Genomic DNA, 15,219 nt, shown 5'->3' with positions numbered 1-15,219 from the left:
ATTGCGTGCAGAGGCAGTTTGAAAGACAGCCTTCATCCCGCCCCCTGGATTGAGCCGACGTCTACCGGTCGTTGCCAGACTATACATTTTAATGATATAGTCTGGCTTGTCAGGCTAGGTGAAATTAAGAATGTTGTTAAAAAACACTGGCATGTCCTGCAAAGTGACCCTGTCCTCAAATACATTTGCGCCGAACCCCCGTTGATCTCTTTTCGACGGGCGCGCTCCTTATGGGACAGACTGGTTCATACAGTTATGAGCCCCCCCCTCCCCCCCCGCCCAAGACCACCTGGTTGCCCCCTCCACCTACGGGTTTTTACAGATGTGGTCACTGCACTCATTGTTCAAATTCTTCAGACTCTAAGTACTTTTGTCACCCCCACACCGGGAAGAAATACAAAATTAATTATTTTATTAACTGTAGTACCACCCACGTTGTATATTGCTTGAAATGTCCATGTGGGAAAGTTTTTGTGGGACAGACAAAACGCCCCCTGAAAGCCAGAATAGCCGAACATAAGGCTGCTATCCGCAATAACAACATGGACTATGCGATAGCACGCCATTATGTATCGGCTAATCATGGCTCCTGTGCTTCCCTTCGTTTCTGCGCCATCGAAAAAATCTCTCCCTCACAGAGAGTGGGGGACATCATCAAGAAACTCCTCAGAAGAGAAGCCCACTGGATCTACACACTCAACACCGTGGAACCGCACGGACTTAACGAAGAACTCAATTTATCATGTTTCCTCTAGAATTATATTGCTGATTGTGATGACTAACTATTTCTCCCATTTTTATATGTTTTTCTCTCTCTCTCTCTTTTTCGCTCTAATTAATTGTTTGTATTATAGGCTATTTTGTATATTGTTTGTGTAGCCTATTCTTGGTGGGTGGGCCTAAGTTGCCCTTTGATCAAGTATCGCCCATTTGGTGAGTGTAAGAACATCATTGGCTTACGGCGTAAGCCAATGAAATGAATGAACTCCAGGTAGTGACTATATAACCAGCTGTGTCACCCTATGTTCGGCTTACCTCTGATGAAGACGCACTGCGTCGAAACGTTAGGTGTTGTGCACCTTTATTATATTGAGTGCTCCAGTTGTTTCTTTTGGGTTTAGTCCTCATTGAAGTGACCCAATTGCACCTTCCTACTAAAGTATGAAGTGTCTAAGTGAAGGAACAACCAACCACTGATTCATCAACTGATCAACTAAGATGAGGTCAGATCTGCTCAAATTGAATCTTTATTCTGGTTGGTCAAACTACAACATTTCATTCATCACTTGTTTATTATCAGGATGCAGCAGCAGAGATCAGACTCTCCTGAACCCAGCTGTGTGTCCATGAAGAGTGACCAGTCTATGGGGCCTCCTATTGTCTTTAAAGAAGGACAGCCTGCTGAAGGAAGGTAAGAAATCAAAGGGATAGTTCACCCAAAATTCAAATTTCTCTCATTATCTACTCACCCTCATGTCGACTAAGGGCTGGAAGAAGTTTCAGAGTCCTCCGTGCCTTCTCTGAGTTACGGGGGGGCTCGGCGTAGCAGTATTTGTCCATATGATGGTTGTGAATGGAGCTCACTTTTCTTCGTCCAAAAAGACACACCGAAAAACATCCAAATACCACCATACTGCTTGTCTGTAATGACCCTCTTGTATTGAAGCCCCGACATGAGAAATTGTTCTGAAAAAAATTAAATAAGTCTATATTTTAAGCTTGTTTGTAGCGGAAGCTCCCGGTGTCTCAGTTCACTGCTCTTCCTGTGAGATTTGCACTGACCGGCGGAACAATTTCTCATGTCGCGGCCTACAAGACAAGAGGGACATTACATACGAGCAGTATGGAGGTATCTGGATGTTTTTTGGTGTGTCTTTTTGGACGAAGAAAAGTGGTATCCATTCACAACCATTATATGGACAAATACTGCTGCGTGGACCCCCCCGTAACTCAGAGAAGACACGGAGGAAAATTCTCCCAGCCCTTAGTCGACATGAGGGTGAGTAGATAATGAGTGAAATTTGAATTTTGGGTGAACTACCCCTTTAAAATAGAACCTTTTTATTATCAAGCTGAACTGGACCTGAGGACTAAGAAACATCACATCATTTTCACATGTTTGTTTGCATCAGGATGCAGCAGCAGAGATCAGACTCTCCTGAACCCAGCTGTGTGTCCATGAAGAGTGACTGGTCTATGGATCATCCTATTGCCTTTAAAGACGGACAACCTGCTGATGGAAGGTAAGAACTGCAAACTTAATATCATGATAGAATCCTGTCTTGGTCCAGAGCTGCATAGTCTGTAGTTGGACTGAACTACCTGCTCAGGTAGCTGCTGATGTTCTGCTCCATTGAGTCCACAGTTGTTGGTGACACCTTGTAAAAAGAAAAACCAGTGAGGTGAGCAGTGAATTCCTGAATGGTTGACTGAACAACAGCTGTATCTCAAATGCTCTAGGTCAAAGCAGGGAAACATGTAGGAAGCTCCACAGTCACTGAGGAGTTGAAGGCATTGCTGATTGTATTAGACAAATGAGGAGGAGAACCCGACATTTCATTCATCACTTGTTTCTTATCAGGATGCAGCAGCAGAGATCAGACTCTCCTGAATCCAGCTGTTCGTCCATGAAGAGTGACAACTCTATGGATCAGCCTTATAACTTTAAAGGACAACCTGCTGATGGAAGGTAAGAACTGCAAACTTAATATGATAGAATCCTGTCTTGGTCCAGAGCTGCATAGTCTGTAGTTGGACTGAACTACCTGCTCAGGTAGCTGCTGATGTTCTGCTCCATTGAGTCCACAGTTGTTGGTGACACCTTGTAAAAAGCTGAAGCCACATTAGAGACATTCAGACTTTAAACTTGACTGGTAAACCTGACTTGTTGACACAAGTGAGGTGAGCAGTGAATTCCTGAATGGTTGACTGAACAACAGCTGTATCTCAAATGTTCAAGGTCAAAGCAGGGAAACATGTAGGAAGCTCCACAGTCACTGAGAAGTAGAAGGCATTGCTAATTGTAGTAGACAGGAGCTGAGACAGAAAGTGTTACAATCAGCTCGCTCACCCCTATTTTTATTTTTATATAATTACATTAAACATTTTTTTACACTAAAATCATACTATTTTTAAAATGATTTGGTGGGCCACTTGCAATACCTTGGCCACAGGTTGTGAATAGCTGCTTTAGGTGAAGCTTGGACCAAGTTGTTGCAACTTCTTCGACTTTATCGACTTAAAATCAGACGTCATCTCTAGTGAATGAAAAAGGGCAAACACATAGCTTGTGCAGAACGAGGAGTTCACAGCATTATGTCCTCCCTTTTTAATACAACATTAGGCTTTTTACTTGGAAATTATATTCTATATACTTATCGCTTCAAATCAAATATTCAAATGAAATGTACAGTCTTCTAGATATGTAACACAGTAACTGTCTTTATATGAATGTTAATTTAACATACCTGGTCTGAAAGTCATTGTTGCCTAAGTGTAGTCATGATTGAACCAGAAAAATGTAACTAATGGAAATCAGAGGCCAAAGGTCTAACATGGTGTACATGTATATTCAACACTTTATAAATTATTATGACAAATAAAAATACTTGGAAAAGACTCTATGAACCAGTTTTAAAACAAGTTCTTATGAGACATATACAGTAAAAACTACATGATAACACTCATATGGTTGAAATGGTGGGCACTTAATTGTCCAACTGTGAACCATCGTCACTCTCTGACTCTTGACTCATGACTGAGTCGTCTACCAGTCACGGTTGATGTTTTCTCCACAGAGTTCAGCAGAAGATCTCAGAGGTCCACAGTGATGAGTCTGAACAGCAGCATCAACCAGACCTGGACTCCATATTTATGGTCTGTACATGTACAATCACACTGTTACTGTTAACTCCATCAACCACAGCCACAGAGCTTCAGACTGACACATGAATCACATATTGTCTTCAGATGAAATGAAATGTTCAGTTTATCATCTGTTCCAGATGCTGGAGGAGAACATTGTCACTTTTGTGAAGAGCGAGCTGAAGATAGTCCAGAGGCTCCTGACAACAGATTACCCAGAATGCTTAGAGACTCAGAGGAAGGATGAGGAGATGGTGGACGTTGAGGATGAAGATCAGAGGAGGAGCATCAGAGAGGCATTTCTGAAGATCACAGTGAACTTCCTGAGGAGAATGAAACAGGAAGAGTTGGCTGACTGTCTGCAGAGCAGTAAGAGGATTTCTCTAAAGATTCAAGAAGAATGGAACATTTTCTAGTATCTGAAGGGATAGTCAATTATGTTATGATGGTCATTCTTTAGTGGTGTTAAGTGTTAAAATATTGACTTCATAATTTATTTATTGATTTTATTTGTATTGTTTTTTAGAAAGTCATGCTGCAGTTTGTCGACGTAAACTCAAATCTAAGCTGAAGAAGAAGTTCCAGTGTGTGTTTGAGGGGATCTCTAAAGCAGGAAACCCAACTCTTCTGAATCAGATCTACACAGAGCTCTACATCACAGAGGGAGGGTCTGGAGAGGTCAATGATGAACATGAGGTCACACAGATTGAAACAGCATCCAGGAGACCAGACAGACCAGAAACAAGCATCAGACATGTAGACATCTTTAAAGCCTCACCTGGAAGAGAAGAACCAATCAGAACAGTGATGACAAAGGGAGTGGCTGGCATTGGGAAAACAGTCTTAACACAGAAGTTCACTCTGGACTGGGCTGAAGACAAAGACAACCAGGACATACACTTCACATTTCCCTTCACTTTCAGAGAGCTGAATTTGCTGAAAGAGAAAAAGTTGAGCTTGGTGGAACTTGTTCATCACTTCTTCACTGAAACCAAAGAAGCAGGAATCTGCAGTTTTGATCAGTTCCAGGTGGTCTTCATCTTTGATGGTCTGGATGAGTGTCGACCTCCTCTGGACTTCCACAACACTGAGATCCTGACTGATGTGACAGAGTCCACCTCAGTCAACGTGCTGCTGACCAACCTCATCAGGGGGAAACTGCTTCCCTCTGCTCGCCTCTGGATAACGACACGACCTGCAGCAGCCAATCAGATCCCTCCTGAGTGTGTTGGCATGGTGACAGAGGTCAGAGGGTTCACTGACCCACAGAAGGAGGAGTACTTCAGGAAGAGGTTCAGAAAGAAGAAGCAGTCCAGAAAGATCATCTCCCACATCAAGACATCACGAAGCCTCCACATCATGTGCCACATCCCAGTCTTCTGCTGGATCACTGCTACAGTTCTGGAGGAGGTGTTGAAGACCAGAGAGGGAGGAGAGCTGCCCAAGACCCTGACTGAGATGTACATCCACTTCCTGGTGGTTCAGTCCAAAGTCAAGAAGGTCAAGTATGATGGAGGAGCTGAGACAGATCCACACTGGAGTCCAGAGAGCAGGAAGATGATTAAGTCTCTGGGAAAACTGGCTTTTGAGCAGCTGCAGAAAGGAAACCTGATCTTCTATGAATCAGACCTGACAGAGTGTGGCATCGATATCAGAGCAGCCTCAGTGTACTCAGGAGTGTTGACACAGATCTTTAAAGAGGAGAGAGGCCTGTACCAGGACAAGGTGTTCTGCTTCGTCCATCTGAGTGTTCAGGAGTTTCTGGCTGCTCTTCATGTCCATCTGACCTTCATCAACTCTGGACTCAACCTGATGTCAGATGAACAATCAAAGTCTTTGTGGACTAAAATATTTGAAGGAAAACAAAAACTCTTCTACCAGAGTGCTGTGGACAAGACCTTACAGAGTCCAAATGGACACCTTGACTTGGTCCTCCGCTTCCTCCTGGGTCTTTCACTGGAGACCAATCAGACTCTCCTACAAGGTCTGCTGACAAAGACAGGAAGTAGCTCACAGACCAATCAGAAAACAGTCCAGTACATTAAGAAAAAGATAAATGAGAACCTGTCTCCAGAGAAAAGCATCAATCTGTTCCACTGTCTGAATGAACTGAATGATGGTTCTCTAGTGGAGGAGATCCAACAGTCCCTGAGATCAGGACGTCTCTCCACAGATGAACTGTCTCCTGCTCAATGGTCAGCTCTGGTCTTCATCTTACTGTCATCAGAAAAAGATCTGGATGTGTTTGACCTGAAGAAATACTCTGCTTCAGAGGAGGCTCTTCTGAGGCTGCTGCCAGTCGTCAAAGCCTCCAACAAAGCTCTGTATGTGACACATATCCATCTGGATTAACTGGTTGAAAAAAAACACAAAATACATTTTGTAACTGGTGCTTTTTGTTTTGTTGTTTACTTCTCAGACTGAGTGGTTGTAACCTCTCAGAGAGAAGCTGTAAAACTCTGTCCTCAGTCCTCAGCTCCCAGTCCTCTAGTCTGAGAGAACTGGACCTGAGTAACAACGACCTGCAGGATTCAGGAGTGAAGCTGTTGTCTGTTGGACTGGAGAGTGTTTACTGTAAACTGGAAACTCTCAGGTAGTGTGATTTGTGTCAAGGATTTGATTCACGTAGCTCATCAGTACTTTTACCAGCTGAAATATTGATACATCTTCATAACTTGTTGATCATTTCTGCTCACTTGTCTGAGTTATGTCCTCTTTTCTGATCAATTAGATTAATTGTAATAGAGTTTCAGTAACAGCACTTTGACTTTAATCAAACATTCTGGTGGTGAATAAAGTCAGACTCAGTTTCAGTTTCAACAACACTAGATACAGTAGATTCAATCTTCTCACTGATACATCAACCAGTACAAGACACACCTTCAGAGCTCTACTAGTGTCCAAGTACAAACTTGTTACTGTGTTTTTTGTTCAGTCTGTCAGGTTGTCTGGTCTCAGAGGAAGGCTGTTGTTCTCTGGCCTCAGCTCTGAGCTCCAACACCTCCCATCTGAGAGAGCTGGACCTGAGCTACAATCATCCAGGAGACTCAGGAGTGAAGCTGCTGTCTGCTGGACTGGAGGATCTACACTGGAGACTAGACACTCTCAGGTATGGACACATGGACAGACAACAGCGGCTCTCACACTGTGGCCCTGTCCCATTATGCACATTTGATCACACTTACACACTTGAGCACTTAACATGTGTGTTCATGTGCTTATGTAAGTGCACAAGTGTGTCCCATTTCTTCAATGGCCAAAAGTGCAGTGAACCTGATCTGCACTTTACCCACACTTATGGTAAGACCACTCTAGAGCGGTATTTGGTCAAGTATAAATCCCACAATGCACCAGCTGGTGAAGTCTCATGTTATTGGAAGCCACAAGCCACAATGCCTTGACTTCTCATAATTATGAGTAGGGCTGTCTCGATTATCATATTTTGATAATCGAAGCTTTGGGGACATAAAAGCGATCAAAACCGAAGCTTCGACGGCCGGGGGGCTCCACTCACAGCTTAGACATGTCACCTTCAAACACACTATATAACTGAACAAATCCTCACTCTAACATCCTCTTACCACTCCTATAAATTCTGTAATATTCGCCTATCCAAGGCGTACCCAAAGTAAATTGAATGCTGTTCTTGAACTGTTTGGAGAATATGGATGGGCTTGGTCTCTTTTGAAAGGTATCACTCTGAAGTTTTTCCCCAAACTGAAATAATCACTATAAGTGCTACTATCATTGAGTAATCTAAGTGGGAGCACACTGAATTAGAATGTTTTTATTCTCGCCTGAATTTTTTTGTTGCAATCAGATGCCTGAAGATGAGTGTAGCTGAGAATTTTAGCTGGAAAACACAATGGGACTACAGCATGAAGCCTTACCTGGCCCCAGTTCAAATTTGATAACAATCCTGCTAAAAATGAGTATTTTACACATGTTTTTCTAAGTGTATATCTAGGCGTTTTCCTAAAGTTGCCATTGAGAAACAATACATGCGCCAAAGTGCAGCTTTTGCAAAGTTACGCATGAAGATGGTAGTGCTGCCTTTTCCCAGGGACAGTGAATGCAGCACATCGTTCGTTTCGTAATCTCATTGGCTATTCAATGCATCAGTTGCCATCGGGATCGGTTCCTAGTGGCTGAAGCCATTCAGCGCTGTCGGAGGGGATGTTCCTCATGAGACACACCCACTCATTGGCTATTGCAGGCGGCAGCCGGGGACAGGGAGCTTGTGATTGGTCGAGTGAGCTGTCAATCGAAAGGTCAGAGGGCAGCGCCATTTTGTAAAGTGAAATAAACATTGTTTTCATGTAAACGCCGGACTTATGAGGAGAAATAAACGGATTTACTGGATATACAATGCGTAATTTCATAAGATGCAGCAGCGGGATGAGGTTATCTACCGGTACAACCGTGTGTTTTGGACTAAATACTTTACTGGATTGGATTTACTGGACTTTTCTGAATGTAACGACACCAAGTTTGTGGGGAAACCCTGTGATCCTGAGCCTGCCCTGACACAAATCGTGAGTTATATCGGCTTTTTACGAACTTTGTTAGCATGTTTATAGTCTGATTCGAGTGTTGCTGTGATGATTATATTTAGGAATGGTCGGCATATCTTTAATCACAAGAGTTTTAGCTTTCCAACGATATGTGGCATGACTATTTCAAGTGACTGGTGACATCCTCTATGACACCTCCCTGATTAAAACCCCCCCGCGGGCCCGCCGGCGGGCCGTCGGAATGGCAAGGGGGTAGATTTTGCAAACTATGAACATTATATTTTCTCATTTGGAGAAAAGGTGTCAGAGTTGTGCTCCAGTGTGAACAATGACACTCAGACACAAGGCTGCACTTGTCAAGTATGTCCCAACTGCTTTTAAATATCTCCACGTGCTTGGCCAATTAATACATGCCTGCACACTATAAGCAAATGTACATTCCACATAGCAAAACGTCACCAAAGTGTGTGTGTAACCAACGCACTCAGCCAAGTGTGGAGAAATGGGACAGGCCCTGAGTCTCTGTCTCTCTGACTAACTGAGGAACTCTGCTTCATGTTTCATGGTGGATGAAGTTGATCCTGACTTTGTTTCCTCCTCCAGGGTGGACCATTGTGGAACTCAGAGACTGAGACCTGGTCTGAGGAAGTGTGAGTGTGTTTCAAGTCATTGTGTTCTGTTTTGTGAGACATGTCTATGGTGAAACCAAAGAGGAATTTCCACTCTGTGGATAATAAAGTTTTTGAAATTGAAATTGAATTTGAAAGTTTGATTCATGAGAACACAGCTGCACATGTTACACTAGATTTTGACATTTTCCAGACTCACAAAGTCTAATTTCTCCAGAGTTTCATTCAGGATTCAGCTTCTGTTTTTGTCAGTGTGGCTGGAAAGATGTTAGAATTCAATCCATTTAAAATCCACAAACAACAAACTGAACATATTGATCCAATCAAACTAATCAATACATGTTATTAACTCTTTCACGACCATTGACGAGTTTACTCGTCACAGCCTGCCGAACGTTCACGACCATTGACGAGTTAAATCGTCAAAACCGTTTTTTTTTTTTTTTTTACAGATTATGATAATAGACACTCTGAGGTACCCTGTGTGTGAATATGGTAGTCCTCTGATATGTAAAAACGGTTTTAAACTACAATCAAAACATAATGTCTTTTATAAACTGTGTAATCTGGGTTTTGTCTGAGTAATCGGTCTCCTTAAATGCTGCTCTGGGGACAGTGTGCAGCGCTGTGTGGCTGTCGGCTACAGTGTTGCGACTTTCTCGCTGAATCTGGCGACTTTCCAAACCCTCTTGGCAACTTTTTTTTTGACAAAAGCGACTGGCGACAAATCTGGCAACTTTTTCCGGTACTGTTACAAACGTTTCTGGTTTGGAGACTCGGATCCGAAAGCCCGTTATCACTGCTGTTTTCACCATGCAGCGGAGCGGGCACTCTGCAGTGGCGAAGCACCCACCGCTGGCCAATCACACAGCAGTGTCACGGAGCTGCTCCGCTGTGGCCAGAGACCCGCACCGCTGCACTCCAAGCTGCCACACCACCCAGATTTGCCTACAAATATACTTATTTAGCCGTAGAAATGATTTGGGAGACATGCCACACTGCAGAGTAGCGGTAAAATGAGCCGATTGCCACTTGACACAAAAGTGCGTTTTTCTCTGAAAGTAGAGCGGGAGCTCCGTTTTTGGAGAAACCCAGCTCTCTTCTTCTCCTTCGTATTCACGAATGAAACGGCGGGAAAAACTCGCCGTTTTTTCGAGGAGCACGTTGGAAAGTCACTCTTCAACCACGTGAAAACCGTTTGTTTAGGTGATGTACAGAGTTCGGTTCGATGTCAGAAAAAGGTAAACAAATAGCCAAAAACATGTGGTCCTGAGCGGATGTGCTGAGGAATTAGTGTGGTCGCGAAAGAGTTAAGAGTGGAGCCAACAGAAAGCCTAAACACAACAGGCTATAATTAATGTGACAAAGATGATGAAAAGATGATTCAAGTGATCTGAGGTGGATTTACCTTCCAGTTCCTCCCTGTAGCAACCAAATACGTAATAACGGCCAATAACATAATAACAGCCAATAACGTAATAATTTTGGCCATTTTAAATGTAATAAAGCCAATAATGTAATAACATGCCAATAATGTAATAAAACTTTTGAGCCAATAACGTAATAACATTTTGCCAATAATGTAATAAGTGATTACATTATTGGCTGGTTATTACGTTATTGACCTAGTATTAAAAAAACCTTTGACAATGTAATAACTGGTGCCAATAATGTAATAATACATAGATATGACTGCAGTTCTTGGAAATAAAAGGCAGTTTTGTGCAGTTTGCTAATCAAAAATAGGTATAGTGGATGACATAGTCGTCATATTTATTCATCCAAGATGTACCATCTTTCACCTCTCTCTCTCTCTATTCAATTTCACAAGCTTTATTGGCATGACTGTCATTACAATATTGCCAAAGCATTACAAAAATGGTAAAATAACACATACAATATAAATAAATAAACAGATAATATAATAATACAGATGATACTAATGAACAAACAGTGTAGATATCATTTAGCAGGTAAAACTCAACAGGAGCAGCAGCAGCTGCTCATATAGAGGAGCTCATGTTGAGCAGCTTTTCTCTCTTTTTGTGACAGGCACAAACATATTTTGCTGCTTCTAAAGCAGTGGCTCTTTGTTCTCCTAACAAATGACAGAATCTCTCTCTCTCTCTCACTTCTACCATGCTTAATGATATGTTTGCAAACGGAAGAAGTAAGCATTGTAGGCTATCAACAACCTCCAAAACATAACCAAACTTGTGTATTGAATGGTGTCTGCCAGCCAGTTTATGTTTCAGTCATGTATAACTTCGTGCCTCAGACAAACCATTGTTCCCATGCGTTGAGTTCCCATGCGTTGAGTGCCAAAAACGAGATTTTTCGTTTTTTGCTCTTTTTTTTTAATTATGAAAATAGACACTTTAATACACATTATATGTAAATTTGGGGACTCTACGACGAGGAGAACTGAAATAGATGACGATCAAAGTCACATGACAGCTCATGATCTGGAAGTTTTTTTATCATAACTCAGCTTCTGCAAACGGAGTTCTGCATGCAGATGCAGCAGCTGCTCTGCTCTCACCTGCGCTGCTGCTCCAGCTGCTCGAGCTGCTCGGACCAGAAACAGGAAGCTCTCAGCCGACTGTCCCGCCCGGTCTTCATCTGGAGCAACACCGTGTCCTCCCCAAAGTCCTCCCGCGGTAAAATCTGATGGTCTCTGGGCCAAAGCAGACCGGCATCACCGACCCGTACCACAGAAGGACCGCGACCACCGGCGGGACCGGTCTTCCCGAGCCGCGGTGGCCGACTGACCCTCACGTTCCGCGGCGAGAAGCTGTGACACGGCACGGTGCGTCTGTGTTATTGTTGTTTAGTGGCGCCCCCCCCGCCCCCGATGGTGGTTTTGTGAATAGAACAACAATTGTTGTATATATTTATCTTATACGAGCCCTTTGATCCAGAAATGCGAGTGTCAGAAGAGCGACAGACACAAACAGCGCACCTTTCATAAAAGACGCTCTATCTCCTTTTCTAGAAAAAAAGGAGGGATTTTGGTGAAACCCAGCCATGTTTAGCTTGACTTTTCTCAGGAACGGAGGCACGTAGAAACAAACGGTTTGTGGCCACTTGAAGCATTAAGTTAAACCTTTCAATTGAGCCACAGTATGTGTTGGTGGCAATAATATAGAATACACTGTGGCTCTACAAAAATCGTCAAAAATGGTCTAAATTGCCGATACACTTGACTAAAACTTTGGAAAGGAGCGCGGCACTCAATGAGTTAAATGTGATAATCCCAGCATGGCTCAGAGGAGCAATGGCGTTGATTTGATTTTACCATTGATTTTTTTTTAATTAACATATTTAGCCATTATTTGTCCAAGGGTTAGGGTTATAGGGTAGTCATCCACTTACCTATTTTTGATTAGCAAACTGCACAAAAACTGCAAAAAAACCTTTTATTTCCAAGAACTGCAGTCATATTTATGTATTATTACATTATCAACACCAGTTATTACCAGCCAATAATGTAATAACTTATTACATTATTGGCAAAATGTTATTACGTTATTGGCTCAAAAGTTTTATTACATTATTGGCATGTTATTACATTATTGGCTTTATTACATTTAAAATGGCCAAAATTATTACATTATTGGCTGTTATTACATTATTGGCCGTTATTACGTTTTTGGTTGCTACACTCCCTGAGTGTGTGACACATCTGTACAAACAGCAGACACACTCAGTGTTGAACATATAAACTGGTGTTTGTATAAACAGAGTGTGTGGATGTTTTCTAGATCAGCGGCAGATGATAAGGTGGAAACAGACTGACAATCAGCTGACATGTTTGTTTTTTCACTCTCAATATTGATCTTTGAATCACCAATCAAAGACATATTGATGACATTAATGACCTTCAGTAATGATGATGTAGACATGATGCTTTCCAGCTGATGGATTCATTAAAGTCACCAGAAACAGCCACATGCGTGAGTGGTTGTGATGCAGCTGCTCTGAGGTCAGTAGAAACTTTGTGGATGTGGCTCCATGGTAACACTGCTCTTGTTTTTTGCTGCTTTTCACTGACAGGTGGACAGATGCTGAAGCACACACAAGTATTGATATGTAGAGGGTGTACACATCATTTCTTTGTGCATCTGATCCCTGGTCAGCGAAAAGCAGCTTCAAACCAGTCAGTGGAGCCTCAGTCCTCTGACTGGAGATTCATCAACACTGAGTTGAGCTTTTTGGAGCTTTTGGACCAAACCATCCAGACTGTTGTGAAACTTGTTGGACATTTGATGTCAGAGGTGTGAACTTTGTGCTGAGTGTGAGCTCTTTGATGGAGCTGATGACAGTTTTAGAAAGCAGATGGTTCAGAGCTTCTTTGTGCTGCAGTGGAAGATGATGATCCAGTTTCATTAGTGACACTTGATTGACTCCATGTGTTTATTGGTGTGGATCTCCATCAGCCTCATCCTCAGGTCCACACCAGAAGAAAAGCACAACATTGTTGACGTCTTGACTCTCATCTTCACTAACTGTTGATGTTGTTACAACTGGATTGTTGGATTTTCATTGAAATGTAGTGAAACTTTATTCACAGTACAAAATCCTATCAAATGTCAGTTTGAATCTTTGACTTTGATGAATTGTCAGTGAAGTTGTTGATAAATGAACAGATGGTAAACTGCAGCTGTGTTGTGTCTTGTTCTCTCCATCAGACGCCTGTGAACTGGAACTGGACATGAACACAGTGAACAAACTCCTCAAACTGTCTGACAACAACAGGAAGGTGACACATGTGTTAGAGTATCAGTCATATCCTGATCATCCAGACAGATTTGATGTCTGGCCTCAGCTGCTGTGTAGAACTGGTCTGACTGGTCGCTGTTACTGGGAGGTCGAGTGGAGAGGAGATGTTTATATATCAGTGAGTTACAGAGGAATCAGAAGGAAAGGAGACAGTAGAGACTGTTGGTTTGGAAGAAATGATCAGTCCTGGAGTCTGTTCTGCTCTGATTATGATGGTGGTCGTTACTCTGTCTATCACAACAACAGACAAACATCCGTCTCCTCCTGTGTCTCTGACAGAGCAGCAGTGTATGTGGACTGTCCTGCTGGCACTCTGTCCTTCTACAGTGTCTCCTCTGACTCACTGATCCACCTCCACACCTTCAACACCACATTCACTGAACCTCTGTATCCTGGGTTCTGGATCTGGTCTGGTTCCTCAGTGTCTCTGTGTCCTCTGTAGGTCTCACTGTCTCTCCTGAGGACAGAAACTCTGCTGACTCCAGGTCAGCTGCTGAAGTCAAAGTTGACTCTGGTCACCATCACACACACTCTGTACTGTGAAGCAGATGTGTCTCAGACTCACACACTAAATATTGATCAGTCTGATAACATCACTGTCATCATCAATATTTGAACACAACCCATTTTAGTGCTGATTGATTGATGATTGTAATGCAACCACTGGACCAAATCCACTGTTTTCAATCTGATGCAAAATCTGAAAAGACAAATCTCTGAATCTCTGCTTATTGAGGTTTGATTCTTTTATTACTGAGTTTATGGAGACTGAGGGATCTCACATTATATGGCAAAGTGAAGTTATGGACACTGATGTAAGGAGGCTGACTGTAATTGTTTAGTTTGTATATCATTCATCGTTCTTTTGTGCCTGCATTATATGTTTGAGATGATCTTTCACACGTGTCAATCTAGATTGCTATGTCTTTAATGGGAATGTCTTGATTATTTCAATGAAAAAAATACATGAAAGGATGTAACTTCTCCTTTTTGGACCAACATTGATGTGAATCTGGACTTCAGGGTAAAAGTCATAAGTGTTGTGTTTTTGTACAGTGTATAAGACAAAAAAATCTTGTCACATACAACATAATAAAAGTCATAAAATAATCCTATTCAACTGAGCTCATGAGCACATGGAGGAAAGAAGCTGCATCATGTTTGGAAGGATTAGTCTGGTAGATGAACTCGTCAGCTGAGATACTTTTACAGATGAAATCACTCCCAACTGTTTGTCACCATGTTGGACAGTTAATGCTGCACACTGACTCTTCTCCACAGTCACAGCAGTTTCTGAGGATCAGTGAGATGGAAGATGGAGATGGAGTGTTGTTGTTTTTTAACTGCAGATCAGGTCAAAGTTGACCGTTCTGTTCATCTGAGTTGAATCTTTCTCTCTGGTTGAGGTAAGTTGAGAGTTGATGAGAGCA

At 42.4% G+C, this 15,219-nt stretch overlaps 1 protein-coding gene and 1 pseudogene across 2 annotated transcripts in view; both read left to right on the top strand.

Annotated features, from left to right (window-relative positions):
* Positions 1-2,136: 2,136 nt before the first annotated feature.
* LOC310997231 (uncharacterized protein) overlaps positions 2,137-15,219 on the top strand; it is a gene marked incomplete at its 3' end in the record, with an annotated part of 217,733 nt that continues 204,650 nt past the window's right edge. Inside the window, exons 1-2 of the mRNA XM_083986908.1 lie at positions 2,137-2,243; positions 3,798-3,876. Of these exons, the coding sequence (XP_083843034.1) occupies positions 2,179-2,243; positions 3,798-3,876 (144 nt within the window). The 5' untranslated portion in view covers positions 2,137-2,178. The remainder of the gene's footprint in view (positions 2,244-3,797; positions 3,877-15,219) is intronic.
* LOC310997235 (protein NLRC3-like) lies at positions 4,005-14,231 on the top strand (annotated as a pseudogene). The gene is made up of 6 exons (XR_014596492.1): positions 4,005-4,221; positions 4,391-6,188; positions 6,284-6,457; positions 6,800-6,973; positions 8,982-9,028; positions 13,699-14,231. The product of XR_014596492.1 is annotated as a protein NLRC3-like (transcript).

This window comes from Trachurus trachurus (assembly GCF_905171665.1).
Source record: "Trachurus trachurus genome assembly, chromosome: 14".
Taxonomy (NCBI): domain Eukaryota; kingdom Metazoa; phylum Chordata; class Actinopteri; order Carangiformes; family Carangidae; genus Trachurus; species Trachurus trachurus.
Note: the sequence above shows the minus strand (reverse complement) of the source record. Positions and strands in the feature narration are given on the sequence as shown.